The 16,963-nt window shown below is 37.6% G+C and overlaps 1 protein-coding gene across 3 annotated transcripts in view; it reads left to right on the top strand.

The window, feature by feature from the left end:
- The window catches only part of PLA2R1 (phospholipase A2 receptor 1), a 126,603-nt gene that overhangs the window by 28,599 nt on the left and 81,041 nt on the right, over positions 1 to 16,963 (top strand). For all 3 annotated transcript variants that reach the window (XM_047870178.1, XM_047870176.1, XM_047870177.1), the window contains 5 exons: positions 6,854 to 7,027; positions 12,069 to 12,182; positions 12,714 to 12,857; positions 15,350 to 15,544; positions 16,710 to 16,867. In XM_047870178.1, the coding sequence (XP_047726134.1) occupies positions 6,854 to 7,027; positions 12,069 to 12,182; positions 12,714 to 12,857; positions 15,350 to 15,544; positions 16,710 to 16,867 (785 nt within the window). The remainder of the gene's footprint in view (positions 1 to 6,853; positions 7,028 to 12,068; positions 12,183 to 12,713; positions 12,858 to 15,349; positions 15,545 to 16,709; positions 16,868 to 16,963) is intronic.

The raw sequence follows: 16,963 nt of genomic DNA on the forward strand, positions 1-16,963 counted from the left end.
AGAAGATCAATATACAAAAATCAATTGTATTTCAGTACAGTATCATTGAACAACCCAGAAATTAAATTAAGAAATCAATTCCATTTATAATAGCATCCAAAAGAATACATAAAATACTTTGGGAAACATTTAACAAAAGAAGTGAAAAACTTATACTCTTAAAACTACAAAATATAGTTGAAAGAAGTTCAAGAAGGCCTAAAATGAAAACATATTCCATGCTCATGGGACCAAAAGACTTAATATTGCTAAGGCAGTATTACCTCAATCTCTTTAAAATTCTGGCTGACTTCTTCGTAAAAAGTGAAAAATTTATCCTAAAATTCATATGGAAAGTCAAAGAATCCAAGAGAGCCAAAATGAAATGAAAAAGAGAACAAAGTTGGAGGACTTATACTTCCCAATTTCAAAACTTATGCAGAGGTATAGTAATCAAGACAATGTAGTACTGTCAAAATTGACTAGGAGTGCCTGACTGGATCACTTGGAAGAGCATGCGACTCTTGATCTTGGGGTTGTAAGTCTGGGTCCCACGCTGGATGTAAAGATTACTAAAACATAAATAAATAAACTTTAAAAAACTGGAATAAAATTGCAAGTCCACATTTATGGTTCATTGACTTTGGAAAGGGATGCCAAGATAATTTAATGGGGAAAGAATAGTCTTTCAGCAAATAGTAAGGGAAACTGGATATTCACATTCAAAAGAATGAAATGGAACTCCTATCTCTCTCTCACCTTATAAAAAAATTAACCCCAAATAGATCAAAGACTTAAATGGAAAAGATAAAACTGAAACTCTTAGAAAAATATATAGGGACATAGCTTCATGCTCTTGAATATGGCAATGCGTTCTTAGATACGACATCAGAATTCAAGGAACAAAAAAATAGATAAATTGGAGTTCATCAATATTAAAAAAAATTGTGCTTCAAAGGACAGTATCAAGAACATGAGAAGACAACCCATGGAATGGAAGAAAATATTTGCAAATCATATATCTGATAAGGGACTTTATATCTAGAATATATAAAGAATTCTAATTAATTCAATAATCAAAGACAAGCCAATTCAAAAATGGGTAAAGTATCTGAATATACTTTTCTCCAGAAAAGATTTACAAATGGCCAATAAGCACATGAAAAGATGCTCATCTTTAGCCATCAGGGAAATTCAAACAGTAGCCACGACGAGATGCCACTTTACAACCAGCAGGATGGCTACAATCAGAAAGACAGATAACAAGTGCTGATGAAGATACAAACTGAAGCTCTCATCTGCCACTGGTAGAATTGTAAAAGGGTACAGCTGCTTTGGAAAACAGTCTGTCAGTTCTTCAAAAGGTTAAACATCGAGTTACATGATCCTGCAATTCCACTCCTAGGTATGTATCTAGGAGAAATGAAAACATGTACCCATACACTAATCTATAAACAGATGCTCATAGCAGCATTATTCATAAAAGCCCAAAAATGGAAACAACCCAAATGTCCATCAACTGATCAAGGCATAAATAACATGTAATATAGCCATACAGTGGGATATTTTTGGGCAATAAAAAGAAGTAAAATGCTGGTACATGCTACAACATAGACAACTCCTAGGAACAGTATGCTAACTGAAAGAAGCCAGTCACAAAAGACCACATATTATACAATTCCATTTATATGAACTGTCCAGAATAAGTGACAGTCTATAAAGACAGAGACAAGATTAGTCTGATCAGCCTTGGACTGAAGGTGGGGATAGGGATTGAGGGGGAAATGGAGAGTGACTACTAATGGGTCCTGAGTGATGAAAATGTTCTAAATCTAATTGTGGTGATGGTTGCACAATTCTTTGAATATACTAGAAATCATTGAATTATATACTTTAAATGAGTTATATGTCATGTCAAGTATATCTCAATAAAACTTATTTTTTTGAATGAGTAAATGGGAGATGAGTAATTGAAGATAGAGTGTGTATAAAAGGATTTGACTAATGGGGGTGGAGAAAAGGCAATGACTGGGATGGGGAGGTCAAGGGAGGAAGTATTTTTGTTTCTTATTGTTTGAGGATGAGAGACACTAGACCATCTTTGAATACATGTGGAAATGATCTAACAGAGAGAGGTTGAAGATACAGCAAAGTGAAAGCAATTGACTGTGTATATATGATCTCTCAGAAGACAGAGGAAGTAGGATCTAGAACATAGATGGACAGACTGGCCTTGCATAGATGTAAGGACAATTTCTTAAGAGGGAGAGGGTGGTACAGGTCCAAGAAGCTTGATTGATTAGGTCATAGGAGAAGATGAGGAGAAACTGGTCCAGTGGCTGTAGACTTTCTCTCTGAAGAAGGGGAAGAAGGAACAAAAAGTTTGGACAACAGAAAAAGTGTGAAATGAGTATTGTGGCTGCTGGAGAGCAAGCTTACTAGAGAAAACTAGCAGTGCTTCCAGGAAGTATTGAGGGTGGTTGATAATCAAATGATCAGAATGACTTTTCTGTGCTTCCCTGTTGGGTGCAGGCATAGAGAAGGCAAATGATTGGGCTCCTCTGTTGAACAGGGCTCCATGCTCACTTATGGACTCAGTCCTCAACAAGATTTAGCAACATATAACAAAATTCACACCATCTCTTTTCTTGGGCTTCCAGGACCCACATCTACTAGCTCTCTTCTTTCTTTTGTGGCCACCATTTCTCAGCTTCCTTTGATAGTATATTCTCCTCTACCCAATTCCCTTTAAATGCAGATGGGTATGCTTGGGAGATAGCATGAAAAAGATGGAACATGGTACCTACTTTCCTGATACTTACATTTTATCAGGAAAAACAGAGAACTAATGAGAAAAAGTAAATACATCATTTAATTTCAGTTGTGATCAGGGCTACCAAGAAGCCCTGTAAGGCATTGGGAATGTACAGCAGGAGGTCCTGACTTGGTCTGATATTCTTTTTACATGAGATTTACCAACACTTTGCAGAGAGCAGATATCCACCAACTATATGATGAGTAAATGAAAGACTAGGGGCGCCTGGGTGGCTCAGTTGGTTGAGTGTCCGACTTCAGCTCAGGTCATGATCTCACAGTTTGTGAGCTTGAGCCCTGTGTTGAGCTCTGTGCTGACAGCTCAGAGCCTGGAGCCTGCTTCGGATTCTGTGTCTCCCTCTCTCTCTCTCTGTGCTCCTCCCCCGCTTGCACTCTCTCTCTCAAAAGTAAATAAATATTTTAAAATAATAATAATAACAAAAGAGAGAGAAAATAATAACTTTATAGCTTGGAGTTGCTCTAATAATATGCGAATTAATTTTTTTGAAGAACTCAAAAATTTTTTAAAGTGGCAAGAGACAGTTGACTTGGGACAATGGCAAGGCTGTATCCTTAGGGAAGAAAAAACAGCCATGTTAACAGAGGAAAGGAATGGCTGCATCCCAGTCAAAATCCATAATAAAATCAGCGTTGACATGAATAGACTTCAGTTCATTAGAAGAGAGGTATACTTGGGGGAGGGGGAGAATCACCTATTTATAACATGGTGCAAAAATATTTTGTACTCTTTCATCAAATAGTAGGAGATACAAAGATATATAGGACACAGTTGCTTTCCTTAAGGAGCTCATAATTTAGTGACAGAAGAAACAGTATAAAGACAACCATAGATGCAAAGAAAAATAACAATATGATTCCAGCCCTTAGAATTTTTCAAGAATGATTAAATGCACCTGAGACACCAGCCTTCAATCTTGCGATTTTCAGTGGCTTGGGAAGAGAGACTACGAAGAAGCAAGAAAAATAAGAATAAGTAAATGTTAATGCTCCAGGCCAAGATGGGAGCCTATGCCACGTGGGTTCCTGGGAAGCAGTCTCTGAGGCAGAGATGAACAGCAGGTCTCTTGGGGAATGTTCTCAGGATCAATACATGTGGAAAGCAAGGGAAGAAAGTAGCATTGTGCACAACTGTGATGCAGGCCTGGTGACCCCTAGACTGACTCTATGAGAAGTTCTCAGGCTGGAATTACTCCCAGTTGAGGTGAGAGGAGGGACCTATAGCCCTGCACGGACCAGTCATAGTTTGCAGGCCGCCTTTGGAAAAGGAGATATTGGGGAAAGTGACTTCTGCAAAGGCAGTCCTTGAAAAAGGTCTAATTAATACTGGAATGTGTCTGCTGACAGCTGCAGAAATAAGGCCTTCGATCCTGAAGGGAAATCAGGAGAGCACATCCCAGTGCCCAGGCCCAGGGTAACACTTTCATCCCATTTGTTACCATACAACCTTCAAATAAGATCCGTGGAGTGACACACAGTCTACCTAGAGAAGAAGAGAGAAGACTTGTGTCTGACTGCACAGAAGTACAAATTCTTAATATTTTAGTTAAAACCAAATTTCAGGGACACCTGGGTGGCTCAGTCAATTAAGCATCCGACTCTGGTTTCCTCTCAGGTCATGATCTCCTGGTTCATGAGTTTAAGGTTCATGAGTTTGAGCCCTACATTGGGCTTTCTGCTGTCAGCACAGAGCCTGTTTCAGATGCTCTGTCCCCCCCTCTCTCTGCCCCTCCTCCCTCTCAAAAAAAAATCAACATAAAAAAATTCAATGACAAATGAACTTACTTGTTAGAAGAATATAGGCACCTGTTGCAAACATTTGACTGGAAGTTTCCTTTTGATTAACCATAAGAATTGGCACAGATAATCCAAACCAAGGACAATCTAACAAAACTGGGCTGTGTAATTTGCAGCAGAGACAGGATCACCTGTAAGCCTTCCATCTCAACTGTGCAATGTATGGAACTGATGCAGGTTACTGCAAAAAGCTGTGTCTACACAGCTCAGTCTATGTCCATTGAAAGGGCAGGACCAACTCTTGGCAAAAATGGGAATGAGATCAATTGAAGTGTCCTTCAGACCTTTACATATCATGATATGGCTGTGGCCTGAAGACTTACAGTTAGGATTTATTATCAAATCTTTCCTTATGGCAGGAGATGAGAGGCAGGTACCCTATGTCCAGATCTCTCTTCCTGACATCCTCCCCCAATTTCCCCTTCTGGTATCTTCTACCTACATCTCTCCCCTCTGACAACCTACTATCTTTTAGTAGTAAAGGGCTACTCAGACCTGCAGGCACTCCTTGGGAAGTGCTTTAATTTTTTTCTTCCAAGTCAATATTTGCTGGTGTTTGCTTTGTGAACCACCTGGATTAGAATCAGGAATATGTTTAAAATGCAGGTTCCTGAATCCCACCTCAGACCTAATTCAGAATCCCTGGGACTGAGAACAAGGAATCTACATTTTCTGTACAAGTTACTAGATGATTTTTATGCAAATTGAAACTGTAGACACCACCCCGTACCCTTCTCTCATGGCCTCATGAGAGATGAACACCAGATGGACAGGGCTGAGCTTATGTCTATTATTATGTCTATTAACACTTACTGTGTTGTTCATCTCAGGGATGATCTAACATTCTAACTGAAGACAATCTCTAAAAACCCATTCTCAATGGGGAAATTTCAGACACCAGAGAAGAATGATTACTGAAATATTCCTCCTTCCTTTCTTCTCCTCTCCTTAATTTTTACTTGATGATAGCTTTGTCTTCTGCCCCTATTTGATGACAGCTTTCTCTTCTGCCCTCCTTCAATCATGGATCCTTCTATAAATTCATGTATCAGTCAGAAAACTCTATAGACAGCTTTAGAGTTATATGTGGTTTAATAACTTCTACTTAACTAACTCAGTTCTGGGGAAAGCACATTGTAATCAGACATGAAAACAAATTTTCACATTCCCAAGGGAACCATCTAAGTATTATGGAGAAAAGAAACAAACAAAAAAGATTTCATTGTTAAGTAAGTTTGAGGTATAACCAAATTAAAATTGAGCTGTTTCTTTACTACAGACCTTCTCAGAGCCTTTTCTATGCTATCGTACATTTTGAACTTGGAGGTTATAGATGCATTATGTCCCAGCTCTTCTTAAAGAGTTTGTGAAGTTGTATTACTCTGTGGATCACACTTTGGGAAATAATGTTCTAGATTTTAGCAGATTGCCTGTCCATCCGTTACACTCATGCTGTAACATGTTTTGCATTTTCTACATTTTCACATTTTCTTCAAATTCTTTGGCTGAATTTGATTTCAGGTCATCACTATGGCTGCTTAGTTCATCTTGGGGATTGATTTAAAATTTTAGCAAAATCACCCAAAGTAGGTCTTTATTTTCTGTTATTTCAATAAACTTTAGATTTCAGATCCGCATTTCACACTTCATTAAATTTAAGCATACTATGCAATGTTTCACAAGTGGATTTTACTTCTCTTTCTTTTGGCTGAAAGAGTTTTATCTTAAATTGAGTATCAGTATTCCTGTTCTCAGGGTTCATTTAAAAACTATGTTCATTTCAGACTCATATTTCTGTATCTCTTTTATCCCACCTAGCATTTTGGTATTTGGGGGAAAAGGCTTTTTGATACAACATTTGCATGTGTCTCAAATAAACATTTAAATGCTTTCAGTATAAAGCTCTAAATGACTGCTTTTTAAGGAACTCAGATGTTATTTTCACAAATACTTCACATCTACTTCCTCCTTTTAAAAATGCCTTCTCTTATTTTCCCAGAAGGGATTGGACCTTCTTTATTGATAATTTCTTGAATTTCCTTAAATCTTGAAAGAGTTGAACCATAAAGTGCCAGTGGGATAACAATGCATATTTCATCATAAAGACCTAATGAAGAATCAATAAGGCACTGAAGTTTTAGAGGTTGAAGTTGGAATCATTCCATTCAAATTCATTTTAGAAAAATACCTTGTTGTTTATATAAAATAGGATTATAGTTAATGTTGTAATGGACTTTGTTTTCAGCATCTGCAGAAGTGGGTTGTGATGCTGTCTGGGAGAAGGATCTCAATTCACACATTTGCTACCAATTCAACCTGCTTTCCTCTCTTTCCTGGAGTGAGGCACATTCTTCATGCCAGATGCAAGGAGGAGCTTTACTAAGTATTGCAGATGAGAACGAAGAAAACTTCATAAGGAGTAAGTAGGGGGATGATGCATACTGATATTAATGCAATTAAAATGATTTGTTAACAGTTATGTCCAGGTATGCAAAAATATATTCTGAATAAATAAAAAGTCCCTTAAAAATATTTTTTCTTTTATTAATATGGTGCCGACTCACACCCAGAATTGTGACCTGTTTGCTGGGACATTCCATTTGCACCTGGGCATATATTCTTTATTTTCTCTCCCTTGGAGAAGAGGAATTGAGGCCCCAGCAAGGGACCCCGGAGAATTTGCAGCTCTAATAGTGGATCTGGGAGACTTCTAAACTTACGTACAGATTCCTGCTCTGCTGGAGATCTTAGCTATTCAGCTTCTGTTAATGAATAAGTCCTTTATTAATTTTTTCAATTTTTTTAATGTTTTATTTATTTTTGAGACGGAGAGAGGCATAGCATGAGCAGGGGAGGGGCAGAGAGAGAGGGAAACACAGAATCCAAAGCCGGCTCCAGGCTCTGAGCTGTCAGCACAGAGCCGGACGCAGGGCTCGAACCCACGGACTGTGAGATCATGACCTGAGCTGAAGTCAGACACTCAACCGACTGAGCCACCCAAGCGCCCCTAAGTCCTTTATTAATTAAACAAAATCTCACCTGTCAGTCAGTATGCACAGGTACATAGGCCTTCTCTTACATGACAAAGAACTTAAATTTAGTTGGAAAAGCAAAAGCACACACATATTAACTAACAATATAAGACAATAATATGTCAAAGAGTTATGCTAAAAGGCTGGATTTTGGGTTTTACCTATCACCTAAACTCTCCTCTTACTTCTCCTTTATAGGTTAAATATGTTTGTAGATGTATACACACAGCTTTTAAAAAAATTTTAGAAACATTTGAAAATATCACAAAATTAGTCACTCATAAGTTTCTGATGCCTTTTTTCAAATTTTATTGCACATGTAGTACATGTTTATTCTAGAATAACTTTTTTTTTTTTTGAGAGAGAGAGAGAGAGCATGAGTGGGGCAGAGGGAAAGAGAATCCCAAGCAGGCGTCATATTTAGCGTGGAGTCATGACCCTGGGATCATGACCTGAGCTGAAATCAAGACTGAATGCTTAACTGACTGAGCTACCCAGGCACCCCTAGAATATTCTTCAAATTTCAAGTATAAAGATAGAAAAGTATCCCATAATTCCATAATCCAGGAGCAATCATGTTTTTCTAAAAAAAAAAAACAAAAAAAACAAAACCCAAAACATGTAAAGGCATGCATGCATATACAGTGTCTATGGAAAATAGTACTGAATAAATACAGGAGGCAGTTATTTCATGGTGGTTAGGAGCAGGAACCAGAGAACCATATGCTTGAGTTTGACTCCTGCCTCTACCACTTACTAGCAGAGCTCCTCCTACAAGTGACCTAACCTCTCTGTACCTCAAATCCCCCCCTATCAAATGGAAATAATAGCCATGCTACTTGTTAGCAGTACAGATTACATGTTATGATGCAGATGAAGTCTTAGAAAATAACAAACACTCAATGTGTGTTAACCATTTAACACCTATGCACACGGTTTGATAATATGCTTGTTTCATGCACCAGCATATAATGAACATCTGCCCATGTCTATAAATATAGGTCTGTATCATGGTTTTTAATGGTTACCTAGTATTATAGGTTACCAAGAATATATTTATCTAACCCCCTACTATTAGATAGTGATAGATAGGTAAAATTATTTATTTTGTTTTTATTTATTTGTTGCTCTTATAAACCATCCCTGCACTTACCTTTGGGCATAGATCCCCAATTATTTCTCTACAAGTTTGTGGAAGTGGATTCACTGGGTGGAAGATGAAGCTTTTGAAAGTCATCAATACCTTCCAGAAGGAACGTAACAAATGCGTGAACAGGGCAGGTTTGCCCCTTTTGCCCACAGACAGGCAAAAGTGGGAAATTATGATCAAAACTGATTTCAGTGAGTCATATTGCAGGGAAAACACCAGTTTCTAATATCATTATTAGCCTGTAATGGTTTTTACAGAAAAATTTTGCATACCATTTATGAATTATAATTGTTACCTATCTTGACTGTCAGAATTTCTAATAAGAAGGTTTGGACTTACTCATCAAACTTGAATAATGAGTAAAGAAGTAAGATATGTCAGAGACTTTGATTTAAATACCACAATTCTATAATTAGACTTCGGGGATTGTTTAGGAAAACAGAAGTCTATTCATAAAGACAGAACCCTGTTCTGACCATGGTATTTTTTTAATGATGAGAATAGTCTAGTTTTTTGCTAATTGCTGGTGAACATTAATAGTTATAAGGAATTATCTAAGCTGTCACAAATGCCAAGAAATATCCAAAAGAATTTAGGTTTGAGTTCATTATTACAGAACTGTGAGCCGATGTAGTCGTAAAGCTAAATAAACAGCTCTTGTAACCTTAAACACACATTATAAATTACCCAATGATTTTTGTGCGTATTGTTAAAACAACTGCACAGAGGGTATTTGAAATACCTCTAAGATAAGAGTAATTAATATTTTAATATTTTAATTAGGTTATTTGAAAATACTGCTTGGCATTTGCCCTGATATGAAATGGGAAAATTTCTCTCCCTTGTCAATCCATCTTCCATGCCGCCTCCTGTCATCACAATACCCACTATTTAATCCGATAGTGTTACTGAAAGGACTAATCAAAATGACGTTAGAAAGAGACTCTGTGTAAGTGCCGCAGGAGTTTGGAAAGGTGGGACCAGTGAATGGTATGCTGTTTCTGTTTAGGGGTTTCTGGGGTCTCAGAATTACAACCCCATTTTTTCTCTTTCCTAAGTGGGTTAAGTTCTTCCAGTTTTCCACCATGTAACTGAAATGTTCAATCACAGAGGATGCTGCTGACTCATTTATTATGTGAATGCACTGGTGTTTATACTTGGCGTGCTCATACAATTGATCATTCAAACTGAGACTCTTTTTAGAATAAAAGGGGATGCGATTAGTAATTATTCTGAAACTACCAGCATAAACCATGAGTTTTCCTGACACAAGTCTTACCTGCCAGGGCCTCAGTCTCAGTCCCCTGCATCTGGTTCAAATATATTGGGTTCCGATACAGATGAACTATAAGACAAAGAGAAAAGTGCTCCCTTTTATATATTAAAAGATTAAGTGGCAACATTTGAGAGTGTCACAAAATTAGTCAGTTTCACTGAGTCTCTGTCTCTTCTATTTTTTTTACCTCCATGATCTGATGAGAAATCAACTTTTACTAAGTTTCTGAGACTTGTTTAAAATGTATCCTATAATAAATTTTGTTGGATTTTAAAGGAAGTTCTTTTATTTTTTTAAAGCAAAATAACTGAAATACAATCATAAACTATAATATACACTGTGTAGATCATTTTGAAATTATTGTGGCTTTCCTTTTGGCATTGTACATGATCAGTTTGGTGAATCCATTCTCTTTTTGGGGAGCCATAATCCCCAAATTCAGAAATATTATTAATATTTTAATTTAGTAGGTTGCATTTTACTCTCAATGTCAATAAAATCTCTAATTATTTTAAATACTTTAAAAGCATCATTTAAACAACTATATAATATTTTTATGCAATCAAAAATATCCATCCCGGGGCACCTGGGTGGCGCAGTCGGTTAAGCGTCCGACTTCAGCCAGGTCATGATCTCGCAGTCCGTGAGTTCGAGCCCCGCGTCAGGCTCTGGGCTGATGGCTCAGAGCCTGGAGCCTGTTTCCGATTCTGTGTCTCCCTCTCTCTCTGCCCCTCCCCCGTTCATGCTGTGTCTCTCTCTGTCCCAAAAATAAAAATAAACGTTGAAAAAAAAAATTAAAAAAAAAAATATCCATCCCTTAATTTCCATTACATACTTCTCCCTGGTTCGCCTTCTACATTTTGGGCTGGCTTTTATTTATTTTTATTTCTTTTATTTTCTTTTATTCTAGAATAATTTTTTTAATTCAGGTAACAAAAGAAAAACCAAAGAAAACTTTCCCCTAATTCTCTAATTTTGAACCATGTTTTTCAGCACAGGCATACCAATATACATGTTTATACATAGCATCTCTAACAAAAATGGGGTTAAATTAAAATGTGAGGAGCTATGGCACAGCGGTTGGGAGCAGGGACCACAGAGGCAGCCTGACAGAAAGCCTTCTCCCAATCCCAGCTGAAGATGCAACATTGTATGGCTCCAGCCTGCCTGGATACTTTGGTCCCTTGGATTATGCTTCTCCTCTTGGTCACACAACTCCTACTGGCTCTCACACTGGACAGCCGTCCCACCCCCACCCCCATTGCTGCTTGCTTTGGCATACCTTCTTAAATTTGAGGACTCGTCTCCATTCACTAACAATAATTATGTTTTCTCTTCCTTGCTAGATCCTGATAAAAAAAAGTTCTTTACATTGTTTAATTTTTTAACTGTGAAATACTTCAAAAATATTGAAAAATACAGAAAATTGTATGTGCACACACATATACCCATTATACAGATTTAACATCACTTCTTCCTATTCCCCTTACTTGGAGCCTATGGTAACCTCAGCAAACTGCAGTCCTGAGCCTCCAAGCCAAAGCTGCTACCAGGAACACATAGCAAGAGAGGATAGACAGAGGGGCGCTTTCTGGAGTGGACTACCTGGACACTTCCCCCTCCCCCATCCAAAACCCTTAATTGCATGAGTTCATGCAAATCAGATGGTCTCAGATGTGCAACCATGCACTCTTGGGTGGATTGATGATCCTTTAAAGGCAGCACTTCTGGATGCTTAGATTAAGCCCTTCACAGCTCAAGAACTGCTGTTAGTGAGCCTTTATAAGAATGCGGTGTTTCTCAAGATGCCAGAGCCTGACTTTGTTACTCTGAAGCATCAGAGTGGGGTTTAGTAGCACTTAAAACCCTTCTCTGTCATTGACTCCAATTCATTTATGACTACATCCTTCAGGAATGAGAAAACAAGAAAGAAGTGTATCATTGTGGGGAGGGGGGTGTTTGTTTCCTCGTGTTCAAACTCTTATTTTTCTCTTCATTTTAGAGCATTTGGGCAGTGAAGCGGTGGAAATGTGGATAGGTCTGAATCAACTGGATGAAAATGCTGGCTGGCAGTGGTCTGATAGAACGCCGCTCAACTATCTGAACTGGAACCCGGGTACCTGCAGTGTTTTATGTGCCTTTGATGGGTAGCATTATCCCACAGCCTTACACAGCAGCTATGTCCCACACATATAGAAGTCATGTTATTTTAAAAGTGGTTTATAAACATTTTTAAGCTTGCCTGAATTCCTATAAGGCAAGCTTTTCCAGACAAGAAAATGGAGGTCAAGAAGGTAAGCTGTTTCTCCAAGGTTGCAGGAGGGTTGGTTTAGAGCCAAGACTCTAGTCAGCTGTTTTAAAAAATAGCAACAAACTGCAAATATTTCTTTAAAACAAAACCAGCTATTGCTATCTTTGAAAAATCATTTCATTGTCATGTCTGGACTTCAACTGCAAAATCATAGATATAATATAGCATCTTCTAGGATTTGTCACACATGCCAGAGAAGAGCTATCTCCTTGATGCTAAAACACCACACTTACATATGTCAAATATATCATACTTGAATAAATAAAATGACATCAATATATTTTAAACTAACCACTTTTGCCTCTAACATTAAACACACATACACTGTATTTTCAGAAATAAGTTTTGAGCCATTTGTTGAGTATCATTGTGGAACATTGAATTCATTGATGCCAAATGCCTGGCAGAGTCGGGATTGTGGGTCCACCTTGCCTTATATATGTAAAAAGTATCTAAACCACAGTGATCAAGAAGTGATTGGTAAGTGATTTTACTTTAAGTTGGCTTTATGAGTTGCTTACTTGTCATCTCAATGTATTCAAATCCATTTACATTTTTGCTAGTAATTCACAATTTAAGCAGCTAGGGCTGGGTTTTATAGTTACATGAATAAACATATGTAAGCAGATAATATCTGTTATTCCAAAGGCACCACAAATTTAACAAATGCATTTAGGTTTTTACTAAAAACCAAAGCAAAGGACCTAAGCATAGAAGACAATTTCTGCTGCTTTTTCTTTAATTTCTTCTAATTTCTTTAATTGAGTTGTTCTGCATTAGAAAAACAAGATATGCTTCCTTTTCTAGTCTAGTTTTGAGTTTTAATAATGGTTACCTTAGAAATTAAATATAAATTAGAACACAGTTTTATAAAACTCTTTACTTCATTGATCTCCTACCATACTCTGAGTCTCTTATAACCATCCTCCTCAAAATAACATACAAACTTTTATGTGCAACTAAGACTTAAATACTACCTAATTACAATCTAATACCTAAAGCCCAATTATTTGTTTTTAAGGTCTCCTGGCTCTTTTTAGTTTCTGTGGGAGTTAACGTCTTAACTCAGAAAGTAGACATAAAAACATAACCATATTTAGAAGAATCATGACCAGCATAATTAGGAACTCCAGATTTAAAATAAAGAGAATTATCATTTTTATTTATTTGTAAATTTTTTTAATGTTTATTTATTTTTGCAGAGAGAGGGAGAGAGAGACAGAGCATGAGTGGGGGAGGGGCAGAGAGAGAGGGAGACACAGAATCTGAAACAGGCTTCAGGCTCTGAGTTGGAAGCACAGAGCCCAACGTGGGGCTCAAACTCGCTGAGAGCGAGATCGTGACCTGAGCCGATGTCGGACGCTCAACCAACTGAGCCACCCAGGCGCCCCTAGAATTATCATTTTTAAATATTATTCCTTACAATCAGACGTTAACTTTCATTTTCCTTTAAGTGGCTAACCCTAAGTGAATGGTGGAATCATGGTGGGGGGGGGGTGGGGAGAAGCATTGTGCCATTTTTTTATGTAGAGTTTTCATTATGTCAAGAACATGCTGAAATTGCTATCGCTATTTATGTCCTTCCCTTCCATCTCTTCCTCTCTTACTCGTTTCTTTCTTATGCCCTCCTGCCATCCTTCTTTTCTTCTCTTTTATTTACTCTAAGGTTCTACTAATTGAAGCCCAAAGACCACAAATGAGGGTAATTAAGCTAAATTAGTTTGGATTCTTTGCCGTTGCTTCAGGTTTAACAAATTCTTTCAATGACCTAGTCCAGTGTCTTCAAACTGTTTCTGGGATCTGAAGGTTCTTTGCTTGGCTCCACCCTGCTTCAATCAGAGAAATTTCTCTTTTATCTTTTTATCTTACCCATAGAGCAAAGTTTATGGTTTTAATTTCAAAAGGGGTTCTATGACCCCTTGGTTGAAAACCACTGGGGTAGATGATATCTAAATATTTAGATATCATTTGCGCTTAGCATCCCAGAGCAATTTTAAAACAATGTCTCATTTCCCAAATAGCAGTGGAGCTATATCTAACTAAATTAGTGCTTAAGGGAGGCACTCAGTTGTAGTTAATAAAATAAAGTAAAAATGCTAATTACCAGGTTGGGGACAAGCTTCTGGAAAGGGAGAGCCAAAAGTTCATATGCATACCACTGCTTTCCCTATTAGTACCAAAGCATCCTGGAACTGTTCTGTAAGTCTAACCCAGGGTCCATATGAACCCAGAAGGACAACACAGACACTAAGACATACCCTAAAGGTGAAAGCTATTTGTCAACTCTGCTTTGGAGGAAGTAACCAGAATTTCAGGCTTTTTTTCAGCTGAGGATAAATATCTACATATTGTACATAAAATCTTCAGAATACCATTTATATTGTGTGTCATAATACTCATTTTTGGTGTAAAAAATTTTTCTAAATGCAGAACTCTGACTGCTAAATTTTACATCTAGCCCTGACAGTTCACTTTGGCTTATGACCTTCACCAAGTCTCCTTACCTCTTTGTACCTTAGCTCATCTGTAAAATAAAGCACTGAGATCCATTCAATCTAGATCTAGATCCTATAGTGAATCCTTCTCAACTCTGAAAATGTAGATGATTTATATGTTATTGTTTCATATGTCTCTATTTTTCAAATTTTTTTTTTTTTCCAGCGTTTATTTTTTGGGACAGAGAGAGACAGAGCATGAATGGGGGAGGGGCAGAGAGAGAGGGAGACACAGAATTGGAAACAGGCTCCAGGCTCCGAGCCATCAGCCCAGAGCCTGACGCGGGGCTCGAACTCACGGACCGCGAGATCGTGACCTGGCTGAAGTCGGACGCTTAACCGACTGCGCCACCCAGGCGCCCCTCTATTTTTCAAATTTTTAAAATAATCATATATTGATGGCAATTTCTATTAAGGCTAACAAGTAACATGTTAAAAATTGTGGAAAATGACATTGTTTTTCATTGTTTTAAAAAGAAAAAGATGCTTGGAAATATTACACTACCTACTGTGAGCCTGGCTGGAATCCCCATAATCGTAACTGCTATAAACTTCAGAAAGAAAAAAAGACCTGGAAGGAAGCTTTGCATTCTTGCCAGTCTGACAACAGCACATTAATAAACATTGCCTCATTAGCACAGGTGGAGTTTCTTATAACCCTCCTTGGAGATGGTAAGTGCCACATGTCTTTGAACTAAGAGGTATGAAATATAATGTAGTCACTATCTTTATTAGTGGAGTTGAAAAGAAGTTAAGCTATGTAAAAGTGATGATTTATGGTATATATATCTGAAGTTTCAAAAACATTAAAAAAAAAAACATGAAACTTAAACCTGTAATTTAGCTTTATGGCCACTAGATAGCAGTCATGTGCTATGGTCATGTGATCTAAGTAGTAATGGAATTCCTTAGATAAATAATTGGATTTTAATAACCGTAGCCAGTGAAAGGTTTGGTGGTTTTCAAGCTGTGTGCCATGGTTCAGGAATTCTGAGCTCCTGGGCCTGCATCCACCATCTGTGCATCAGAGCAGGCCTCCCCCTGTGTCTTGTATTTGACATGGAATTCTTCTGAAAAACATTGAAATCACTGAGTTAGATTTTTTTTTTAATGAAAAAAAAAATCTCCAGAGTCTACACTGGTGACCTTTTGGAAGTTAGGTTTTAGTTTCAAGTAAAAACAAAAATCCTCTCTGTCACTTTTTCTCACCTGCTGCATTTGAGATTAAAAGAATCCTGTGGCTGCCTCTGTCTCAATAGGGGCACTTGAACCTTTCTCTCAGCCTCCTAGGGTCTTTTCACCTTACCTGGGCTGTCAAACTTTATTTACTTTTCTGGCAACCCCATTGCTCCCATTTTAATGCTTCTAAGAGTTTCTGCTCCTCTTTTTCCCATGGCAAAAAAAAAAAAAAAAAAAGAGAGAGAGAGAGAGAGAGAGAAAAGTCAAGAAAAAATATATTGTAAAGATTTTTCTTTTAAAAGTCCTTTTCCTAATCCAATTGACCTTCCTATTTTTCCTTTAACTAGGCAAAAGCAAAACCATACTGATAAAATGTACTTTTCATACAGTAGCAGGAACTAATTAGAGTCCCAGCAATCTGACTTGCTTTTAAGCTTTGTCCTTGCATTGGCTTTAGCTCATACTCTGCCCCACTTACAAGGTCTGAGTCAAGCAGATGGGATAGTATAGGGGGAACAGGTTTAAGTAGATATTTTATACTGAGACTTAAAAGGTTTTATCACATGAAAAAATAAAGAAGAAATCATTTATAACAGGCCTGGTGCATTATCTCCTTTGCATTAATAGGATTCCTGTAGTTTACATTTCTCTCTTACAGAAAATGCATCAGAAACATGGATTGGTTTGAGCAGCAATAAAATTCCAGTTTCCTTTGAATGGTCCAATGGCTCTTCAGTCACCTTTACTAATTGGCACGCACTTGAGCCCCAAATTCTTCCAAATAGAAGCCAACTATGTGTCTCAGCAGAGCAATCTGTAAGTTGATTTGTTTGTTTAGTGCTCACTTTGCTGGATTTGTATTGAGGGCCACCTGCATCAGGGACTTGGGCTGTGGCAGAGACCAAGGCACAG

The sequence above is a fragment of the Prionailurus viverrinus genome, chromosome C1 (assembly GCF_022837055.1).
Source record: "Prionailurus viverrinus isolate Anna chromosome C1, UM_Priviv_1.0, whole genome shotgun sequence".
NCBI classification, from domain to species: Eukaryota; Metazoa; Chordata; class Mammalia; order Carnivora; family Felidae; genus Prionailurus; species Prionailurus viverrinus.